The sequence below is a fragment of the Brienomyrus brachyistius genome, chromosome 8 (genome assembly GCF_023856365.1).
Source record: "Brienomyrus brachyistius isolate T26 chromosome 8, BBRACH_0.4, whole genome shotgun sequence".
In the NCBI taxonomy this organism is placed as follows: Eukaryota; Metazoa; Chordata; class Actinopteri; order Osteoglossiformes; family Mormyridae; genus Brienomyrus; species Brienomyrus brachyistius.
Window position 1 is genome coordinate 1,506,344 of NC_064540.1, and position 23,247 is coordinate 1,529,590.

The following is a 23,247-nucleotide window of genomic DNA, read 5'->3' on the forward strand; positions in this document are numbered from 1 at the left end:
TATCCTTTTTATAGTTTTGAAAAGCTGGCGGGGGGGTCGGGGGGGGGGGGGAGGGATTCGTATGTGTATGAAGGTACTACAAGCCAGTACACCTCAGGAACTGGAAAACACTTACTCATTGACGAGTGAATCATTAAGCTGTGGAATATACGTAATGGGTCAGTTAATTATTTAGCCATCTGTCTGGTTCTTTTCACAAAAGAAAATAATTGACAGAACATCAAGAGGCTGAAGTGCAGGAAGTGCGGAGAAACTTCAGTCCAGCCTCATGCATGACGCAAAGCCTCTGCTCGGTGTGTCAACGGGCGACGTCCCGAAATCCCCGTGCCAACAGCTATTGGCTGAGGTACCAGAGGCTTGTCAGATTGGCCCTCACATTGGCTGCCTGTGGTAGCATGAAAAGAGGTCTTCTGCTTACTGATCCAATCAATAAAGACATTTACATCAGAATATCATTATCAGGATTTCATTCGCTAAGGTTATAGCGTTCATCGGAGCACTGAGGATTAATACAGTGTTGATCTGAGATTACTCCATCCACTAACGTAAGACCAGAGGTCTAAAAATAAACAAGCTTAATGGATGAGTTATAAACCACAAGACCCCATGAAAAGTATGCTGCTAAAACTATTACAAACAAGTTTTCAAAACACGAAAATGAACAACTGATAACACATGGCTGATATGAACGACGACATACTGACTGGACAGCCTCAGATGGGAACACGCTGTTCTAAGGCGTGCGAGTAACATGTATGTATCACGATAACCCCAGATTCCCTGGTGCGATGGCTCCTGCGGCGTCTTTACGTGTCTAACTGTGCAGAATACAAAACTGTTTCACAAAATTAAACAGAATCCAGAAGGTAGACGCTTCATAATTGAATGATCTGAACACCTACGAAATTAGGGGCAGTTTGTAGCTCAGCAGGCTAAGTCTCTAAGCCTGTGATCAGAAGATCACCAGCCTGGCTTTGGCAGAGTAGTTACACGTCGATGGGCACTTGAGCAAGGGGCTTAACCCCCAGCTCTGGGGTCACTGCATGCTGATCCTGCACAGTGTATTACTAATATCACTAACAAATCATCACTTATTTCTTAAGTCGACTCAAAACACTAAAAATAAATACTTGAACTATTCAAGTGAAATATTAAATAGTAAAAAAAAAAGCCACAAACATTATGACACGATATAATTGATGTACATTCTGGTCTTATGGTTTTACATTTTCAGTGGCATTAAATAATAATTGCATGAGCATTAGCTCATAAATATTATGAGCTAATGCTCATGCAATATATATTTAATATATATATGGGGGCGGCATGGTGGTGCAGTGGTTAGCACTGTTGCCTCACACCTCTGGGTCACAGGTTCGAGTCTCCGCCTGGGTCACATGTGTGTGGAGTTTGCATGTTCTCCCCATGTTGTCGTGGGGTTTCCTCTGGGTACTCCGGTTTCCCCCCACAGTCCAAAAACATGCTGAGGCTAATTGGAGTTACTAAATTGCCTGTAGGTGTGCATGTGTGTGTGAATGGTGTGTGAGTGTGCCCTGTGATGGGCTGGCCCCCCATCCTGGATTGTTTCCTGCCTCATGCCCATTGCTTCCAGGATAGGCTTTGGACCCCCCATGACCCAGTAGGATAAGCAGATTGGAAAATGGATGGATGGAGATATATATATATATATATATATATATATATATATATATATATATATGTGTGTGTGTGTGTGTGTGTGTGTATCGCTGTGTTCAGTAAATGGCCAGATGACAGAATTGTTTTTTGGGCCCACTGACCAGACTGATAGCAGAACAATAGCAGTAATAGCAGAACAATGTTCTGTTTTCTGGACACTGGTTCTGTGGAAGTTTGAGACAGTCCAGTTATGCCCTAACAGCAGGATATGCAACAAAGATAAGCCTGCTTACTGTAAATGGGGTACCTTTGACATGTGGCACATTTTCATCATGTACAGTACTTTCTTCTTTATTACGAGCAGACCGACGCATAAACACAACTACAACATCCGTAAGTAATACCTCGCTTCAGTGAGTCCACGTGTGTGTTTACTATTTTTCTTGCAGTGCTGCAAAGACAGAACATCACTGGCGCAGCTTGTGACCCTGACCTGGATCAGAGGTTGGAAGACGGACACCTGGATGGACCATTGGTGCAGATGTATTTGCACTGAAGTGAGGGAGACATCTTTAAAAATTAACTGCATGTTGTCATGAACCTCCTCAGTTTATCTCAGAACTTCACCGATTCAACTGCCAAGGGATGTTTTTCAGGTTTACGTCTAGCTGACAGGAACATCGGGGTATTTATGCTACTCAGCTGTAAGAAGCTGTAAGGATACGTAGATAGCACGCCACGAGCAAACAAGTCCATGGACCACTGGGGCAAAGTGTAACTGACAATAGGGACCACAGTGGACCAGATTTCTAATTTCTCAAATGCTGTGAGAACAGGAGAGTGTGGCCGTTAGCAGTAAATTTTGAATGGTAGCCACAGAGGAAATGGTTTTGTGAAAAAAAACATAGCTCCATTAAATATAACATACATTTACATATACACCGATCTGCCATAACTGTGAAACTACTGACAGGTGAAGTGCATAACATTCCATCCATCCATCCATCCATTTTCCAAACCGCTTTATCCTACTGGGTCGCGGGGGGTCCGGAGCCTATCCCGGAGGCAATGGGCACGAGGCAGGGAACAACCCAGGATGGGGGGCCAGCCCATCGCAGGTGCATAACATTGATTGTCGTATTACAAAGGCAACTGTATTACAGCCGTGGGAGAAATTGAGACCACAATTTTTTGTTTCATTCATTTATCCATTTATGAGTGTGCATCTGTAAATTATACACATACACACACACATACATACATACATACATACATACATACATACATGTATATATATATATATACTGCAGGCTGGTTCTTGCCTGTTTCTCATTAATGAAGGGTTTCTCCCTTGCTTCTAGGAGTCTGATATGATCACAGCTTTGTGCATATGGAGCAGCGCAGCCACAGATCAGTCAGAGTGGCCATGCTGACCCCTGTGCATGTGCATTGTTCACCTATAGATGAGATGGCACCAAGATTCACTACAGGAAGAAGGCAAGGCACTGTGATGCTCTGGGCAAAGTCACACTGGATGTGGATGTTGCCTTAACACGTACCACCTACCTGAACACTGCTGAAGACCAAGTACACCTCTTCATGGTAAACGGTATTCTCTGATGGCAGCGGTCTCGTTAGCAGGATAATGCACCCTGCCGCACTGCAAAAAGTGTTCAGCAATGGTTTGCAGGAACATGAAAAAGAGTTCAGGGTGTTGACTTGGCCTCCACATTCCTCAGATCTCAATGTGATCAAGCATCGGTGGGATGTGCAGGACAAACAAGACCAATCCATGGAGGCCCCACCTCACAACTTACAGGACTTAAATTATCTGCTGCTGACAATTTGATGCCAGATTCCACAGGACACCTTCAGAGGTCTTGTGGAGTCCAGGCCTCGATGAGTCAGAGCTGTTTTGGCTGCATGAGGGGAACCTACACAATATTAGGCAGCTGGATTTAATGTTACGCCTGATCAGTGCATATTCATGGCTGTGCAGCCATTATGAGGGACAGATGCTCAAAGGCTGCTCAGGCTTTAGTCCTTAAACTGCATTTTAAACTTGGTTTGCAACTGTGAAATGGGTTTTCTTCCCTCCATCTGATTTCTACTTGTCTGCATATTTATCACATGAATGATATCAGATCTTCAACAAAACATTAAATAAAATGCACCCCAGGCAAACAGCATATGTTTATAAAAGAGATGCGCCACCTGAATTTATGCCACTTTATGACAAAATGACTTTAACCAATCGGATCCTGTCAGTACTGATTAAGATCTCACCGTGCCACTGGGGACTTTTTGACCCCGCTCCTGCTTCAGCTCAGTGATATTTGGGCTGAAACCGCAATTTTCCCGTCTTGCCACAACCTCAACATTTAGTTCTGAACTTTCATAAGCCATTAGAAAATGTTCCCCGTCTTCACCGATTCTGTTGACAATCTCCCAGGGTTTTTCAGATGACACTCCGGCTGCATGATCTAAAGGCTCTACTGCAGTGATTCCCAATCCAGGCCTTGGAGACACACAGCCCATCCACGTTTTTGCTCCTTTCCAGCTCCCAGAGTTAAATGGTCATGGACTGTTTGTGGATCTCCGAGGCCCAGCCTGCAAAGGGCTTCATCTATATTCTCTTACAGAATTATCTCACTACTTCAATGAAGGTATGCAGGTCCTGGAATTTATGCTGCGGGATGCAGGATTTGGCTTCTGCCACACAGAATAAGTGCCATGTCAGCTAAACAAAAGTCATTTTTCATCCTCGTAACGGATACTGAAAATAAGAGAGATCATTTCTGAAAAGATGGGACAATCATTCGTGCTCCTTGTGAGAAATGTTTTCCAGCTTGCTGTTTGCCCATGGACGGTGTAAGTTCAAAGTAAGAGAAGTGTGTCCATCTTTAGACATTCAGCACGGTCACTCGCTTAACATTTTTTTACCCTGCACTTTGAGATATTTTGCCAAGACAGCTACTGCTTGGAACATTCACAAATGTCCCATGCATCCTGTTTGAATAATACTGTGAATCTAGTGTTGGCGGCTGGAGTGCCAGAGCATCTACATACTAAAACAAACTACAAAATGGCCCGACAACACTCAGTGTGAAAAAAGTACAAAAATGCAAGAAAATTAACCCGGAAGTAAAGTTTTTCTAATGGTAACCAGTCAGCGACTGGCTGATCCTGCCAGTTTATAATAGTTTTATACTAAGTAATAATATTTTTTTAAACATTGTAACTTAACCAAATGATGCTGTAGTTATTTACAAGCTAATTCTGACACCCATGGTATAATAATAAAGTCATATCACGTATATTATTTGGGTTTGAGTTGAGTTAAAAAAGTAACGCTAGTTAAAGTTGATACTGAACCACTTTAGCCATTTAGAGGCACTGCAGCCACTTCTGTGGAGATTGTGAAAACCAGCTGAACAGAACAGCAGCTCTCGGGATGAGATGAAGAAGTCCGAGCAGATATTGACATGATATACGTCAGATGTAACCAGGCCTTGAACCAGAAGCCAACCGCTAGGAAACCGCTTCCCCAGAGCAACATGTACATCCTACTATTTGCTAAGTGTCGAGAGGAAGCTGTCCAAGTTGACAAAGAGGGTAAAGCAATTATTTATTGAACAGAGATGGACACGTGAAGAATGTGTAACAGGGCGGGAATAGGAGTGTAAGGTTCTGGTGGTGAAGGGACACCAACATTTCAGCAGATCTCCCTATTTATTGCTTAACTGAAGGACTCGTATTGCACTCTGCCATCACTAAATGACACAATCAAATTCATGATGCCTTCCGTATTGCTTCCGGAATCAAACAGAACTCACTGAAGCCATCACTAAGAACCCTGCACACCGTCTCCATTACCACTCCATCCTGGAACACCTTTAGCCCCTGGATCATTCCACTACTGTGTTGCAATTGCGCTATTCAAAGGTTGACGTTGCCACTGTATGCGACTTAATTCCCACTTAAGAGATTATTGTGGTCTATCAATATATCTTACAGAATACATTTCCTAAACAAGATTCTCTTGCTGAGGTAAATACAGGAGTTCGTTTTAGACATTTTGTTTACAAAGGAAACTTACACCAGAACAAGGGTTTGTGGCTCACAGAAGCCAATCCTCTAGTGCCACCTGGTGACAAATAAATACAACACTTTCTTCAAATAAAGGTGCATGTACTTTAATATAAATGTGTTCGTAACATAAATTATTATACATTTATAGTTTATCATATAAACAAACGTCTGTAACTACAATTATAAATATCAGATTCATTTTGCAGAAGACCACATCTTACGCATACAAGCGAACTTACAAACGACTCTGTCCGGTGACGTATGTCCTCCGTCGCAGAGTCCGGCTCGATATCAGAGGCCCGTGTTTTTAGTTCCGGCTGCGAGGCCGCTTGGTTTCCAGAAAAACGGCGTCATGAGCGCCGATAACTGCAGTTCTGACTGTCGGATTCCCCTCAGGAATCTCGTCAACCTCGTCAAGTGCGTCCGAGACCGAGTGAAAGGTACAAGTTGCGCAGAAACATTATTTTGTGCGGCACTGTCGACATGTTATTATTCCCGGAGTCGTTTGGAGGGCCGCTTAAGTTTATACTGTATATCTATGACCGCACCTCAGTCTGATTTAAAAATCGTTTCCTACATTTTTGTGGCGTTGTCATTAAACGAAATTAACAAGGTGATATAATTATTGTTATGTTATGGTTGTTTAGTATTCTGACTGGTTAAATTTGTAAGCGCCACCATCACATGCAGTTCGGTTAGCGTTAGCTTGTTAGCTGCCCCCTCCCCTCGCATCATTGCACCTCACCACATATTACTAGTCAGAGTAATAAGGTTTAAAATTCGTTTGAGCACTTTTTAGTGCATTGCAATAGTGTAGTGGTTACCTCAGGAATGGGAGTGTACGCAGAACTTCACAAATGCACATTTAACAAAAAAAGAGGGAATGTAAAACTACCGAATTTTGCTTATGGATTATACCCATGGAACTGTAACTGACTAAAAGTAGTCACTTGAAATACATGCACATTTTGTAGTTATTGAAGATAAGATGTCTAAGAGGGTGGGATCCCATCTCGTCCCTTACTGATAGGAAAGTATCGCCATCCTGCAGTAAAAATGTGTGACGCGCCCCTTCGTGTAAACACCTCCCTGCCGTCAGTATTTTTTTTTATTTATTACTATTTTTACCCTAATTATGCGTTTCCTCCGTGCCGATATTTAATTAAGCGTTGCGAGAAGGAGGGCAAAGAGGATGACGTTCAGTCAATTCCTTAGAGCTTCCTAAGTATCAGTAGTTGACGTTGAGAGTTTGAGGTTTGAATAGTTCCTTTGCTTTTTTGGCGTCGTACATATTGCACTCTGCATTTATGTACCATGAATGCTATGCATTGAACCACCTAATATAATGAATGACAAATGATACTGGAGATTTATTTTATTGATCCAGTGAATGATTCTCCCCCACAGACGGAGAATCAAATGAATCACATGGGGATTTTAACCTGCCTAATTTCTGGGAAACGCTAGGTTGAGTATTATTAATTTTTATTTCATAATATCAAAGGAACCGTTTCAATTTGTGCTGGACATATTTTTCCACCGTAGTCTAACCTAAAATGTATTTGTCATCTGTGGCAACAGCTATTTTGTCATATGTTTGATTGGATGAACTATGTCTTTGGTCACTTCAGGCAGTTCCATGCACAGTAGGTTTTAAATATTTTTAATACTGATGGTCTTGTGCATGTTTAAGCATGTTTCTGCTCTCAGCAATGACAGCTATAGTTTATCAACACATTTTAAGATGCCAGAGGTCAGTTTGCAAAGTGTGTTTAGATGCACATGCAGAAATATCAAAGAACTTGAAATACAATTGTGGACAGACTTTTTGAACTTTTCTGGGCATTAATGCAGATGGTAATTGATACACCTGACGGTATGGCTTTGGGTGTCCCTTATTAATAAGTGTTGCTTGCCTATAAGGAATGCCATTATGCCCCCCCCCCCCCCATTCTCTTCCCAGCACAAGCTACCAAATCCACTTCACAGGAAGCCACGAAACTTAGCCTCGTATTCTCCAAGCCACCGCTGCCATCAGAGCAGGTGGACTGTCGTTCATTCATGCTTATGGTGTAAAAAGTCTGTTTAAATGGGGGAAAAATACATCATGCCTTGGGGGTGGTGTTGATGGGAACTATGGTGGAGTTAACAGGCCATTTCAATTTTAGGAGAAAGTGGATGTTGGTCAGTTTTGAAATAATTTGCGCGGAAGGAATTTTCTTTTTTTTCTGTCTAAAATAGTTCTAATCTGACATGTAATCAATTTTTCAACATACCTGTCTGATTGTGTAGCAGCTTCATATGGGTGGTGATGATAATCTAGTTCAGCTGATAATGGCGGTGGGGCGTGTGTGAATAAAACGCACATGAATGTAACACCCCGAGTGTGAAGATCACGGCATTCAGCCACATCGGAAGAGGAGCACCGGTGCTTTTAGCTTAAGCCTTTTTGTTTTTTCCAGGATGCAGAGAAGATGGCAGAATCTTTCCAGAAGTGCATTTTGGCCCTGTCTACAGTCTACATGTGGTTTCCTAAAAGCCAAGGTCCGTTTGGGTCTCTCTGGGTGGAGCTTCAAGAAAATACCAAAAGTTGAGCACTTCAAGGTGTTGGTTTTCCATTGGCTTAAAAACTGGTACCGGCACTGAATGACATCACAACGCGAGGCGGGTTATTTTGCACTGAATTAGAAAAATGGCTGCAGTGTGTTATAGGGCTGGATGATGTGCGATATGAACAACAACATCGGCTGTTGTGCACATGCAATTCATACTTCCAGTCAGCTAGATTAAGATCAGGCTTTTTCTTACCTTCAGTTCTGTATAAGGACCTTTATAGCGGATGGAGTTTACATCTCACTAAAACATTTTTATTCTGTCATAGGAAAAAAATGATCATGTTTTACAATTTAAATTATTATTCCTTTTATATATTATCTAATATATATGTTTAAAAATCCATTTAAAGTTTACCTCCGCTGCGTTTGCTTTTGGCATACATCCTCTGAGACAATCGTAATCATTTTCATCCTTCCTGTTTAAATCACTCCTATAACTTTATGTTGAACTCCTTGTTATACATATATACTGTAAATACCCCAATATTTATTACCAGAAAATCACATTGCAATACTAGAAATTTTGCCGTACCGTGCTGTCCTAGTATATTATATATAATACTTTATTTCTTGTTATGCTATCCTGAGCTCTGGTTCTGCCGACCAGATCACAGTTAAATTTTCACTGACGTTTCTTGGTTCATAAGGTCGACGTTTCTTGGTCCATAAGATCGATGACATAGTGAGGTTTCTTCTCTGCAGGCATGACGCTGCGCAGACTAATCCGAGATGCCACAGTGGAGGTTCTGGAGGGGGTGCTCCAGCTGATAGACGTCATCCTCAGCACACCCCCACAGAGGTAACGGTGCTCGCATGTAAGCTGCCATTGAGTTGGTCTGTCCTGTATGTGTCTCAGGTCACCTGTGCCGTGCTTCTTCCTGCAGCCTATCGCAAGAGCAGCTCACCTCCACAGGCAATGTGTGGGCATCATGCGACCAGTTTGCTAACCTTCCTAAAGGTGAGTGCATTTCAACACTTTTCCATGTGGGTTTTTCAGCGTTTATTTGTGATCAATGACATTTACTGAATTGCAGAAAGCCCGGGAGGTAGGTAGACAAAACTGCCATTAGAGGGCAGTGTTTTGATGCTGTCAGAATATAATGTATTATAATGTAATGCAAGTACATGATGATAAAGATGCAACCATTGTAAGTTTGGCTCGTATAAATGTATATTATAAAATATTTACTTGTGTAAATGTACAGTTGGAGGAATCTGAAATGTCACATGACTGTGTTGCATGTCTCTCCCTGCAGATAACCGGGCCGCGGTGCTCAGCTTGCTGACCTCTCATATTGCTGTGGTGAAGGACGCCATAGAGGAAATGGAACAGGTCCATCGATTTCCTCCTTTTTTCGTGACAAATTTGAATGTCTATAGGCTTTATTTTGAGAGGTGTTAGTGTGGGTTCCCTCTTTGGGTGATGGAAGCATGACCTACAAAGCAAAGCATCATTCTTAGTAGCTTAATTCAGTGATTGGTACTTTTTTGTTAACTTAAGGCTATCTGAAGGTTAATTATACATAAATATGTTTGCTGATTTAGCTGCTAAGGCCTTGTCCTGCTTGCTTGGATTAAATGACACATCGGGGAGTGTTGGAATAGTCCATTCCCAGCGTTAGCTGGACAGAAAGGAAGCTCACCATCTCCGCACATCTAGTCGTTTTCTGTAATTGCAGCAGTTGCTGGCCTTCACTTTTAAGATCACGTAATACTGACTGGCTTTCTTGGGCATATTTACCAGGCACAGACAGAGGCCCTAGACCCCTTTAGTGACGTCTTGGATGATGAGGATCTTGACTCCCGGGGAAACAGAGACACGTATTGGTCAGAATCGGACCGGGAGCTCATGGCTCCGTGTCAGGGCCTGATGAAGGCATCCGCGGCGTGCCTGCGGAAGTTGACTGCCGCCGTGAAATCTAATGGCAACGCGAGCAGTTCAGAGAGCATCGCACAGCTGGATGACCTTGCTGACATCACCAAAGACATAAGCCCAAGGTCAGGCCGATTGGTAGTCCTGTCCCTATGTTTGCGAAATGGCTATGGGGACCCCTAGTGGTAGCTATTTAGTGCAGTATTAAATATATATGGCCTTCCCCAGAAAAATCTGTTTGAAGATGCATAGATAAATATACCAGGCTTAAATATGCAAAAATATATTTCTCTATCACCTTAACCATTGGCCACTCCATTTAAAAAAGGCACTATGCAGGTTTAATTAACTTAGATTAACTGTCATTGTCCTTTAATCACCAGCGATGTGTGCGTGCTGTTGTTGCACAATCCAGGTGTGGCCCTGATGAGCTGTGTGAATGAGCACAGTAATGTAACGTCACGCATGTTGCCCAATAAACCCTGCTGTTATGCCTATTCTCCGTAACACTTCTGTATTTCCATACGGACACCTGATTACACACCTGCAATTTGAAGGTGTGGCATATTTTGCATAGATGCAGTTGGATGACTCGCATCATTACAGTCTAATGATTTCATAGGAAAAATGGGGAAATGTTGAACGGAAATCTAGTATAGGTGCAATGTAGCCACCAAAGCGACATACAGATTAATTAGTTTTACTAGTAGATGTGTAGAACATCGTGTGGACATGATGGTTTGTTATTCAGTGCCGGGCCCAGAACAAAATCACTGAAGGTACATCTGAAATTTATGAGGGGGCAAAATCACCACAATCATGCCGCAGTCGCGTTCTGATTGGCTTCCACACTTGTAAACCCAAGCCTGTTATCATTTATATATATATACACACCTCATTTAATATTATAATGGTGCTCAAAAGCTGTTCAGTATTTTTAGAAGTGAGAGACACCACTGTCAAAACACAAATGTTCCATTTGATACATTTAGTAAATGACATTTTAATTCTGTTTCCTTGTTAGTGTTGATGATCTTGCCCTCAGTCTTTACCCACCAATGGACTACTGTGGAGTACAGCAAAATGTAAGTCTGGAAAGAAATGTGTTCAAAAGTAGAAACTTTCCTTTCATCCGGTGTCTTTAGTAATCTTCAGATGTATGTCAGGCTCCCATAGCTGCCTCGAAAGCAGGGTTTGCGCCTGTGATTGGCTAGTGCCACGGAGTATGTGGGCCTCTTGTTTGTCTGTTATACATGTGCTGCGCTGTGCGGGTAACCAGCACAGATAGGTACAGCAGACAGTCTGTCAGCGTTGGCAACCGGGCAGGAAGCCGGTCTGTGCCAGCGAGCCAAAATCAAGGCGTTCTGGCAATCAAAGACCCCCTTTGGGTGCGATGGTGCCACTTATACTGCAAATTTCCCGCCTCTAGTCGCTGACTAATACTGTCTCGCATATTGTTTCCACCCCTTTGGAAATGGTTCCATTTATTATTTCACTTTAGTCGAATTAGTTGAATTTTCGCGGTCTGGTTTGGGAAAGAAAATGTCAGTATTTATAAAGTAACTGATTCAGGTACTAAGGATTTGTGTAAAGTTTGTTTTTCTTTGAAGGAATAACGGCAGCAATAATAAATGTTTCCAGGCATGCAAGGTGGCCGGCGTATTGAGGAAGGTGCTGGAGATCGCGAGGTGGGTGTTGTCACGGCGCCCCTGCACCTCATCTCGCATGCAAGCCGCCATTCGGGCTGCAGTGTGACGCCGACACCCAGCCCGCTGCTCGGGAGAGTGACGCCGCTGTGCTTCTGTTTTCTCATCCTTCACTCCTGAAACGCACCTTTCCCCCCCCCCCCTTTGCCCCGTCCCCGTTTCTCAGAGCAAGTCATGTCTGCCTGGAGGCCGACCAGAGCTGGGTGGAGTTTTTGGGTGGAGCAGTCGACCACAACCTGCAGAAAGTCAGCGCTTTGGCGCAGGGCTGTGGCTGACACGGGCCCGTGACGCTCGATTTTCGCGAATTGTGTGATGTAATCCTGAATGCTTCTCCTCTTTTGAACTGTGCCTGCATGTGGGATGACTGACAGCTTTGGCGAATACAGTATGATGAGTCTGACCAGAAATAAGTCTGCCTTTTCATTTTGTAGTACCAGTGTACACAAAAAGCAGCCCATCTTTTGTCATTGCACAAAACGTCTTGTATTTAATCTTTTTGTAAACCAAAAACACATCTGTGAATTTGAATAAACAATGACCCAGTCCTGTTAATCGGTGGCGTTTTGTAGGATTTATTTTTCTTTGTAGAGGAAGAGTACATTTCTCTCTGATATGCGCATCACAGGTTGGTAGGCAACCTGCTTTGTAGAATCCAACCAGTTCTTCACGTTTGAGTCCGTTGAGAGCTAAACCCAAGGTGCTGTGTAGGCAGGTTTCACGTCGACAGCAATGCTTGTGTTGATGTCCGTGAACAAGTCGCAGTTGAAGTTGGCCTGCAGCTGCCTGGCACCGGCTCTGTACGGCACGAAGGGCACCAGCACTCGAATCTGAGTATTGGGTTTGATGGAAGACAGGCTAGGGAAAGAACACATCCATCAAAACTGGACCAGGACATTAATACAGTAATATGTGACACTGTGCCAAGGTCTTAGGCAATCAAAGAATATGTGTCAATGATCTTCATGTTGGTGTAAAGCTGATGTCTGTCAAAGTGAGTTAACTATTTTAAAACCCCTCTTAACCATCTGAATATTTGCAGCAAATTTCCAACACGCCCATGTATTTTTGACACGACTTCTAGGGCACCATTTTTTATTAATCAATACCTAATTAAATTGAGAAATTTAACTCGTTAGATTTGTTGATTGGTGATGAAATTTAACGAGTACAGGGATTGGCTGTGGTGGCTCATAGAAGAGGCTTTGGAAACAAAGCAGTGGTATTATAACCATCTAACAAGATATCAGTAATTTATTAGAGAACACGAGAAATTGTTAGTTTTCATTGTGTTGCCGTTAACTTGCATATGTTCTAATGTAAAAATAAACCCTAATGTCTTAGCAGCAGACACAAAGCAACAAACAAGCGTGCAGAGTGTGAAGCAGAATCCGTTAACGGCAAGGAGCAGTTTGTCAGGATATACAAACGCTCACTAAAACCTCTTTACCCAGGATTTTCGTAATCAGCTAAGGAGTTTCAGAAACATTGTAGGTGATTAATTCTATGACTATATCTATTATTTTACTTGGCCACAAGCTTGCTTCTGTCATACTCCGCAGGTAGCATATCATACGCCCCCTCTGCCCTGCCTCTGCGATGATGATTATTACGGCAAAGTAAGATATGAATTTTTGTTTTATGCACTTGGAAGATGAGTCTCACTAACTTGGTCTCCTGGACGTCTGCCAGTAACCCAGAGCCGCTGACGGTGACCTTACAGCCTGTGAGTATCATGGAGACGGGGTTCTCAAAATCCACCTCTGCGGTCATTTTGGAGCCCTGGAGAGCCGTCCCCGTTGTCTGGAGGAAGAAAAGCCAAATTGCTTTAAAGTTTCACCTGCCGCTGTTTGCTTGTGTGTCTCAATAACAGCTAGAAGTGCAGTTGAAGTCACACTTGTTGAATCAAAACCGCTGCTATTTGTTAAGATTTGTCTCAAGAAGTAGGGAACTATCCCATAGTTATTATGACTACCTTTACAATCTTTTAAAGACCTTTTTTTGTCATTATGAATGTTTACAATATATTTTTATAGTTTCCCTCCCATTTTTGCTTCTTTTTATCAAGAAACATATGACAACATAATTTTAGAAGACCTAGTGCAAACATACTTCCTAAGCTAAATCTTGTCAAGTTCTGAAACTGGCCTGTGTTTCCAAGACGTCGTACGAGAGAAGACCACACTCACGGTTATGGTGAGTTTGGGGTTTTCTGGCACAATGACTTTCTCTGAGTGGTAGCTGACCCCAGCGTTATCCAGTTCTGTGACGATAGCGCTCACTCTGATAGCGTTCCTCCCCAGTAGAGTAGCATAGACTGAGTAGGCGATCTGAATGGGGATGCTCATCTCTGTGGACACAAAACGGGACACTGGTTTGGTTTTTAGGCATTAGTATTGGCCTTAACTGAGTTCTTAAATCCTGACATAATTTATTCAGGGTTAAACAAGGTTCTTCCCTTTACACAAGGCTTGTGTTGTTTTTACAGAAGAAGCCAAATCCTGTACCTTTGCTGGAAAGCAGCAATGTCTCTGACTCTTTGGTCCAGATAATTGCCCCAGGCACACCATTGTAGCGCATGACCTGAGCAAGCAGGTGGATCCGGAGCTTCTTGGATGCCTGGTTGCTGTTGTTCAGAACCAGACTAAGGTTGATGTCCTTGCCATTGATCGGCTTGCTGACCTCTACTATCTTCAGCTGTAGGCCACGAGATCCAGGAGGTGAATTTGGGGTGTTACTCAAAGGCTTGGTCCCTCTCTTCACAGCTTCTTCGTACACCTGCCTCTCCTTCTCTGTACCTGCACATAACATACGAATGACATGCTTTGATGATCAGTATCAAACCAGACCTACATTCACATAAAAGTGCTTTGAGATTGTAGGCATTGATTGAGGTGAAACCTTTCAGTATCTCAACAGTCAGACCTACCCTCTGGGTATTTGTAGCTCGCTGTGATGTCTGATCTCTTGTTCATCCCGACCATTTTAGTGCTTATGTTCTGTCCCACTTCACATGTGTCTGAATTAAGCATTATTTTAGAGCCATTGGATAAAATCTTCCAGGTGACAATATCAGCGTTGACCTCAGCGAAGACAAAAGGAACGTCGTATTTGACATCTACATGACCTTCCAGCACAGCTTTGACTGGGGCTGGTCCACAGCAGTACAGTTCTACAAAGAAGGGAAAGCCAACTTTCAGAGGTTCTCGTGGAGAAGCCGGGGTTCCAGTCAGATTGCTTTTTGCTCCAGTTTCTGTAATGGCTCAAAGCCACATTCACCTTGTGTCCTCTAATCCTTTACCTGATTTCCACTTTGCTCTAAAATTATATGTTGGTTTTTGGGCATCTAGTGAGTAAGTGTTTCTTAGCCCTACGTTAAAGAATACATGCCAATCGCTACAAAGTTGAAGAGACAACTGAATCTTTAATCTTGGCTGCAATGTTTTGTTAGCTATTATTAGGCTTTTAGACATATACTGAACAAAAATATAAACGCAACACTTTTGTTTTTGCTCCCATTTTTCATGAGATGGACTTAAAGACCTACAATTCATTCTAGATACACAATATTACCATTTCTCTCAAACATTTCTCACAAATCAGTCTAAATGTGTGATAGTGAGCACTTCTGCTTTGCTGAGATAATCCATCCCACCTCACAGGTGTGCCACATCAAGATGCTGATCTGACATCATGGGTAGTGCACAGGTGTACCTTATACTGCCCACAATAAAAGGCCACCCTGGAATGTGCAGTTTTGTCTCACAGCAAAATGCCACAGATGCCACAAGCATTGAGGGAGCGTGCAATTGGCATGCTGACAGCAGGAATGTCAACCAGATCTGTTGCTCGTGCATTGAATGTTCATTTCTCAACCATAAGCCGTCTCCAAAGGCGTTTCAGAGAATATGGCAGTACATCCAACCGGCCTCACAACCGCAGACCACGTGTAACCACACCAGCCCAGGACCTCCACATCCAGCAGGTTCACCTCTAAGATCGTCTGAGACCAGCCACTCAGACAGATAATGCACGGCCCCATGTTGCAAGGATCTGTACACAGTTCTTGGAAGCTGAAAATGTCCCAGTTCTTGCATGGCCAGCATACTCACCGGACATGTCACCCGTTGAGCATGTTTGGGATGTGCTTGACCGGCGTATACGACAGCGTGTACCAGTTCCCACTAATATCCAACAACTTCGCACAGCCATTGAAGAGGAGTGGACCAACATTCCACAGGCCACAATTGACAATCTGATAAACTCTATGCGAAGAAGATGTGTTGCATTGCATGAGGCAAATGGTGGTCACACCAGATACTGACCGGTTCTGAGTCCCCAGACCCCCAATAAAGCAAAAAACTGCACATTCCAGGGTGGCCTTTTATTGTGGGCAGTATAAGGTACACCTGTGCACTACCCATGATGTCAGATCAGCATCTTGATGTGGCACACCTGTGAGGTGGGATGGATTATCTCAGCAAAGCAGAAGTGCTCACTATCACACATTTAGACTGATTTGTGAGAAATGTTTGAGAGAAATGGTAATATTGTGTATCTGGAATGAATTGTAGATCTTTAAGTCCATCTCATAAAAAATGGGAGCAAAAACAAAAGTGTTGCGTTTATATTTTTGTTCAGTGTAGATGTGAAATGGAATGTGGACTTCACCATCGCTTGTTTCTTGAGGTGTGGGGTCCACCACCTGCCAGCCATCATAGAAATCTCCAGAAAGGTCGGGGCGCCTCATCCAGGCCTCCACCCACACATGGAAGTTCCTACATCAGTACAGAGTTAGGAGAGGCTCAGACCTTTTGGTATTTTATGCATTGGCAGGATGTGAGTTTTGCCATGGGACAGCTACCATATACTGTCTTTTTCTTTGTTAGGAATGTGTCCACTCTATGCGCGGTATTGGTCAACGACAAGATTACCGTCCGTGTCGTGTGCTGACTGGAAATTGGTGACCACTCGAGTAGGGATTCCCACGCACCTCAGAACTGCATTTGGAATTTATAAATTAGCTATAAAACAGCTGAATTGAAATATATACAGATATGTACAGTTCCCCCTGTTATTAATGCAGATTATATACTTCCTCCATAAAAGAGACGGTTGCCACCTTCTCAACATACCTGTGCATAGGACTGCTGCAAACACCCAGCACTGACCGTACTTCACAGAATTGTATTTCCTGGCCCACTTCCTTAGGATTTCCACACTGTTGTTCCAGGATGTTGGTGGTGTACCGTCTGAGAAGTCATCACGCCATTTGCCCAATAAAACCCCTCCGTCATCTTGGGCATTAATCTGAAAGGGGTGCAAAAGCAATCTATTGCTATAATATTATTTTTATAGCTTTATACAGCAGTGTGATTTGCCATGAATTTGCCCTAACAGTGTAGCAAGCAAGCTATTTTTTTATTAAAACAAAATTACTTTTGTAGTGAATGTTTTTTAACAAACTGTACAAATGTCTCAGTAAATATTATAATTTACTGACGTCGACACATATGTGGGCTGCAGGTACATTTACACCGCGAGCGGAGACCTCGTCAAAGTGATCGGATTTCATTCATTATTATGCGTTGTGTAATTTGGGCAGTGGAAGCGTCAAAATGAAGTTGAAGCCTGGTCAACTTTATGGTAATGAGCTTTGAGGCGTTTCGGCAGCAGCAAATCAGAGTGTAGAGAGCATTCTACAGAACATGAGCATGTAAATTTTTGTTCCGACCACACCGTTATCAAGCACAGTGGAGGGGAAGCTGTATGGTACACCAGCGGGGTGTAAAGTATAACACAGAATACGTCTCCATACAGCATTTTTTTACACTCTAGATGTCACGATCGGCAGAAGCGAGAGCGGCGATCGTGCGGGAAAGCAGGCAAGCAGGAAGCAGGAAGGCAGAATATGGGTCAAAACTGGAGTTTAATTAAGAAGCCGGGGACCGGGAAACAGCTCACGCTTACAAACATCAATGACAGACAAGGAAAACTGGGGAGACCAGGACTTAAATACACAAGACTGATTGAAAGCAAACTGACACAGCTGGGTACGATCCAGGAAACACACGTGGGTAAGCAGGGGGCGTGGCACACAGGAGGAGCGGACGAGCCGGGCATGACACTAGACATGGTACAAATATATGAAACGGCATTGGGGTCAAAACACTCTGAACCAATACGTCAAATTTTCACATCTTAAGGTGTTAAAAATGAACATCTTAACACGTTCACATTTGACGTCTTAAGACGTCTTAATTTGAGTACTACCACTTCACCAGTTTCAGAGGGGAATCCGCATATACCATAATTACAAGAAAGGAAACAGTTCCCTGCCCACATGAAAAACAGTGGGAACTGCCTATAGTGATGACAGATACATAAAGCGCTCATACAGATATAAAAGTCTGGGACAGAAACATTCCTGTACAAATACTGTTTAAATAATTTGCTTATAGTTATCAAGTAGTTCAAGTAGTGCCAAGAAAGAGCCACTGAGATGCAGCAGCGAAACTACAATAAGCTGTATTTTATGTACAGTATAGTCCTGCATTATAGAGTATTTGAATTATCCATCCATCCATCCATTTTCCAAACCGCTTATCCTACTGGGTCGCGGGGGCTCCGGAGCCTTATTTGAATTATACACAGTTCGATAATTAAATTTGTACAGTACTGTAATTTGAGAAGCATTTGAAACAGCTGTATTGTATTTCGAAAGAGTTAACACGCTAATTTTTCTGGAATGTAATTGGGGTCAAAACCCTCTGAATCAACAGGTTAAATTTGTATGTCTTTAGGTGTCTAAAATGAATGTCTTAACACGTTCATTTTCAGTGTCTTAAGACGTTTGGACTATTAAAGCTTCCATACTGTACTATTGGTTGGTGTTACATACCCATAAGACGTCTACCCAGAAGCCAGCAGAGTGAGGATGCAGGCAACCACCAAATGGGAGGCAACACCTATAGTTTAGTTAATTTAATAGGTTAACTTGGGTATTAGTAGCTGAAATCTCCCCTTCTGTTCTGCCTGAGAGTGTACTTTATATACAAGAAAGTGTTGCATGATTGATACCTCATATCACTCACCTACACACTTACCAATAACCACGTTACTTCTCTGAGTTGTGATAGCGGCATTTGATTTAGTTTATACTACATTGTTCATTTCCATTTATATTGGCATGTACATTTAATCCATGTGTTGCATTTAACCAGATATACATTGTCTTTGATAATTTTGTGCTCCATTGGTGATGTGTAGTTGCTAATGGAGTACATAATAGTGTAAGAGATTATTGAGTTGTGTTATGGAACATACTGCATTCTGTGTATTATGTGCAAATATCATAATATTCTTGATGTTGATATTACTGCCTAATTTAAGTTTGTATCTGTTTTAGAACCACACTCACAGATATATTCCAGCATATGTACACAGGTTCCTAGGTTCCTGTTATCTCGCCACAAGTAAATAACCGAAGACGTACAGCAGTGTCTGACGCTTCTCATCAACACCACCATGTCTTTGCAGTCCTGACTGACTGGCCACAGTGTTTCTACCTCATCTGAACCAGGTTCAGTTTCGTTTACGTTCTCCTGCAGTTCAGTGGTTTCACAGCCACTCCATCTTCTTTTTATTGAAGGCTTAACATTGAATGTGTTCAATGTTATTGAAATCCTACCTCACTGTGCTGCAAAATGCATGAATAACAGAAGCCGAAACTGACCATTGCACAGAGCACTCTGCTGACGTAGATGGGGCTGCATCGAGCAGAGACGTCCTTCCCCTCATTTCTCAAGCACTTGAGGTTCCTGTCCATGAGTTTCAGGCAAATGTCCACAATGTCCTGTTCAAACTGCAGAGCAAATAGTACATTTTGGTTAGATCTTTGAGGTCCAACAGACTAATGAGTGCAAACAGCCGACTACACATATTTCCTGTGGAGGGAATGAGGCTTTTTGAACCTCTGGCTGCATTGGATTCTCATGCGCTTTCAGTCACTGACAGACCCACCCCACTTCTCACTGACTGGTTCCTATTGGCTTAAAACGGTCAATGATTGACAGGAGACAGAAGCCCCTCCCAGCATGAGCTCCACAGCTTAATTTTCCCCATTGCAAAGTATGTAAGTTTGACTGCATTCTCTTTGTACCTGTCCAAAGGTCCATGTCTTGGGTAAGATGTAATCGCTAGATCCCGTGTACAGCAGTCCGTGTTCATTCATCACATATTCCTGTCTGTCGCTCTCCTGGGGCATGTATACTGAATCATCTACCAGAGATGAACAGAAGAGCCACCAATGGTACCATTATTCTTCAGGATATCTGCATACCCTCGACATTCGCTGTGCTAAATGGCAGGTAAGTTTAACTTGATACTCCTAAATTGAGTGTTAAATAGTCCATGTGTCACTCCCCCCTCCTGCACCCTTACCCACACTGGGACTCACCTGAACACCAAGGATTAAACAGGAGGATAAACTTGTTATCACAAGTGAAGGAAGAGGCCGTCTTTATTCTCAGAGAATACTGCCCGATACAGGCTTCGGCTGGGCTGCTGACAGACAGCGTCACAGAGGAGACAGTCTTCTCCTGGATGCTGGCATTCCACAAATTATTCGCCAGCCCTGCTGGAGAGATCCTGAACACTGCCTTGGTCCTCAAAGCCTCAGACGCCTGAAGACCTGATTGATGGCACAGAAAGATGATTACTTTTACCAGGTCGTTATCCCCGGACTTCTCTCGGGTGTTTTCAATTCATGCACCATACACAAATGCACGGAGATTAATTGAGATGTTTTGAGGATATGAATCAGTGGCATCTCCGCCACAGTTGGTTACCTAACGCTGTGTCGTGTAAGACAAATGATGCATGTTCCCATAGCATGCGCACTAATGCTTGTGTCATAGGCTATAAATTCTAGCTCTTGCAGCATGCATGTCAGTAGTTTATACTAAGAGGCATTGCAGTAATGATCAAGCACCTTAGCCTCAGCCCAGTATTCAGGTACAGCCGAGTGTAACATCCAGGACTGCAGGTCTGACTGGGGAATGGAGACGCTGGCTGACTGGCCAACTCTGACCAACCAGTGGTGTTTCTCACACACTTATCCCTCATCCTTATGAAAAGACTAAATTGATTAGTAAATGATGCATGAACTGACTTTTTAATGTTTTTTTAGGTTTTCTGTCGCAGTCATGTTACCTTTCTGGGCTGTTGTAACTGTGTACTACCTTAAACATATTTTTCATAATAATGAAAAGAGGAGAGCAACGCATTATCTGAGGTGAGAACAAATGTAGTTGTTATAGGTCTATAATATGCTACTGTTATCAAAAGTCACTCGCGGGGGGGGGGGGGGGAGACCTTAAATGTGCTGGCAAAAAGTAATTGTCGACAAACCAGGATTAGGGTTACTATCTGTAACGGAATCTTAAACCATACGTATTTTTGAAAATGGTTATAAAATAAGATACACATTTTTTAAAAATCATTTAACAAACTATAAATACTGCGCAGGAACTGCCATAAAATAAAAACATTAGACATTTTCCGTTTCCATTTGTAAATACTATAACACCAGTGCGATTAGCATTTCCTGGCATGCTCGCGGGCCGGCTGTATAGTCACTGTGTATGTCTCGTTAAAAGTAACAGTCTGCGTTTAGTGTAAACACCTGCTGTGGTCCGGAGTATCGTGTGCGCCTTACCTTTGTTGTACAGTATCTGTAACCTAATCTGTGACCTAATATTTACCCGCAACTGTATTTTCAAAATAGCTTAACTGGACGGCAAAACCACAGACCCGGTGTTCTGACGAGTTGAGCTACCTATCGAGATGTACTATCAAGCCTTTTTGCGCATGTGCAGTTCCACCATTTGGGGGTTAGGGTTCAGTGTTAGGGGTCAGGGATAGGGTTAGGGTAAGGATTTTAGCCGTTTTTTGGGGGTTAGGGTTAGTGTAAAGGTTAGGGTTAGGGCTATCGATTTGCACTACGGTAGCCTAACTCAAAAAAGGAGCTCAACTTCACAGAAAACCAGCAGCATGAGCATCCCCACAAGAAACCCATTCGTTCATCTCGCGCTCAGGCTATTGTTCGCAGTGCTCACAATACAGTATACAGCAGCTTAAATGCCTGAGCAGATTAAATAGTGATATAAAGGTTATAACAATAATGAACTAACAAAATTGTGATTAAAAAAGATCCCAAACAATATAATTTAAAGATGATGTAGTTTTGTTACACAGTTTATTATGCATATGATCATTTTTCCATATAAAATAAAGGGCCCACTTACAGCGGTCATTTGGAACCGACGATGACCCGCAGCATGCGATGCTTCCCCATCTAAGTACAGGCTACTCACTGAGACTGTCTAGCGTTATTGTCAGGGGTCCAGGACAGAGACAGGAGACATATTTAATGTTCCATTTTGTTGTAGGTTATTTTAAGGAGTAACCAATATTGCCCAAATCAGCCAAACGTCTCCTTACCAGTTTGTACCGTGAACTCCAGTTTGTGGAGAGCTGACATGTCAGCTGTGTCCATTTGGAGGGTCAGGAGGAAGGGCTTCCCCCTCCTCACTATGAGTCTGTCCACAGAGATCTCATCAGTGCTGTGATGCTTGTTGTTTTCCCTACAGTGGAGCAGAACTAGACAAAAGAGAAAAAAAAAGGCAAGAGTAATCAAAAAATACTAATTTTTACAGTGTAGTGGTGCGTCCTATTTATCCTCTCTGTCATCGATTAAAGAAATCAGCAAAGCTTTGGCTGATAAGTGTTTACAGGAAAACTCTAATTCACCTCAAGTCACACTTGGAGATTGCATATCTTTATTGAGTAGAAAATATACACAGCCAGAAGTGCAGTATATTGATTCATTGATCAACCAAACTTAAATTTCTTATTTCTCATGTGAAATATGTGATTAAAATTAGATTAATTTAGATTAATTAACTACAAAGCTTCAACTTAATTAGATTTTTTTTATTGAGTCCCACCCCATACATATATATATATGCAGTCATACATACACACACAAACATATATATATGGCATTTTTGTTCTTTAGTAATAAGAAAAACTGATTACGTTTTGTCTCCGGTTAACTTACCCAAAGCCATTGCTGCATAAGTTGTTCTGCGTTATTGCAAGTTGTCTTTGCAAGTGACTGGAGATACTCGGTCCTGACACCTGTATAAATACAGTGACACTTCCGGAGTTTTCCTGTTCTGCACCCTAAGCAAGGGGCTTAACTTACTAATATCACATTTATCAGAAACTGGCTTTGTTACTGCATGACTACTTTTACTTTGTG

General features: G+C 42.5%; 2 protein-coding genes across 2 annotated transcripts; one reads left to right on the forward strand and one right to left on the reverse strand.

Annotated features, from left to right (window-relative positions):
* The first annotated feature begins 6,004 nt into the window (after window positions 1-6,004).
* ccndbp1 (cyclin D-type binding-protein 1) lies at window positions 6,005-12,476 on the forward strand. Its single transcript, XM_049022932.1, has 11 exons — window positions 6,005-6,170; window positions 7,138-7,197; window positions 7,694-7,773; window positions 8,193-8,274; window positions 9,048-9,144; window positions 9,230-9,303; window positions 9,602-9,678; window positions 10,090-10,343; window positions 11,243-11,303; window positions 11,860-11,906; window positions 12,091-12,476. The coding sequence occupies exons 1-11, from the start codon at window positions 6,083-6,085 to the stop codon at window positions 12,197-12,199; spliced, it is 1,029 nt and encodes a 342-aa protein (XP_048878889.1). The 5' UTR covers window positions 6,005-6,082; the 3' UTR covers window positions 12,200-12,476.
* Window positions 12,473-23,157, reverse strand: tgm8 (transglutaminase 8). The gene is given in 13 exon segments (XM_049022928.1): window positions 12,473-12,779; window positions 13,591-13,724; window positions 14,111-14,271; window positions 14,429-14,719; window positions 14,851-15,093; window positions 16,593-16,699; window positions 16,786-16,921; window positions 17,057-17,231; window positions 19,657-19,785; window positions 20,083-20,201; window positions 20,380-20,613; window positions 22,425-22,583; window positions 23,044-23,157. Coding segments are annotated over 13 exon segments (2,067 nt in total). The 5' UTR covers window positions 23,054-23,157; the 3' UTR covers window positions 12,473-12,610.
* Window positions 23,158-23,247: the final 90 nt, after the last annotated feature.

Bases quoted from the DNA above. Each gene is read 5' to 3' on its own strand.
- ccndbp1 (XM_049022932.1), top strand. From the start codon at position 6,083: ATGAGCGCCGATAACTGCAGTTCTGACTGTCGGATTCCCCTCAGGAAT. The intron at 7,774-8,192 runs GTGGACTGTCGT...TGTTTTTTCCAG, and splicing joins CACCGCTGCCATCAGAGCAG to GATGCAGAGAAGATGGCAGA. The intron at 9,304-9,601 runs GTGAGTGCATTT...CTCTCCCTGCAG, and splicing joins GTTTGCTAACCTTCCTAAAG to ATAACCGGGCCGCGGTGCTC.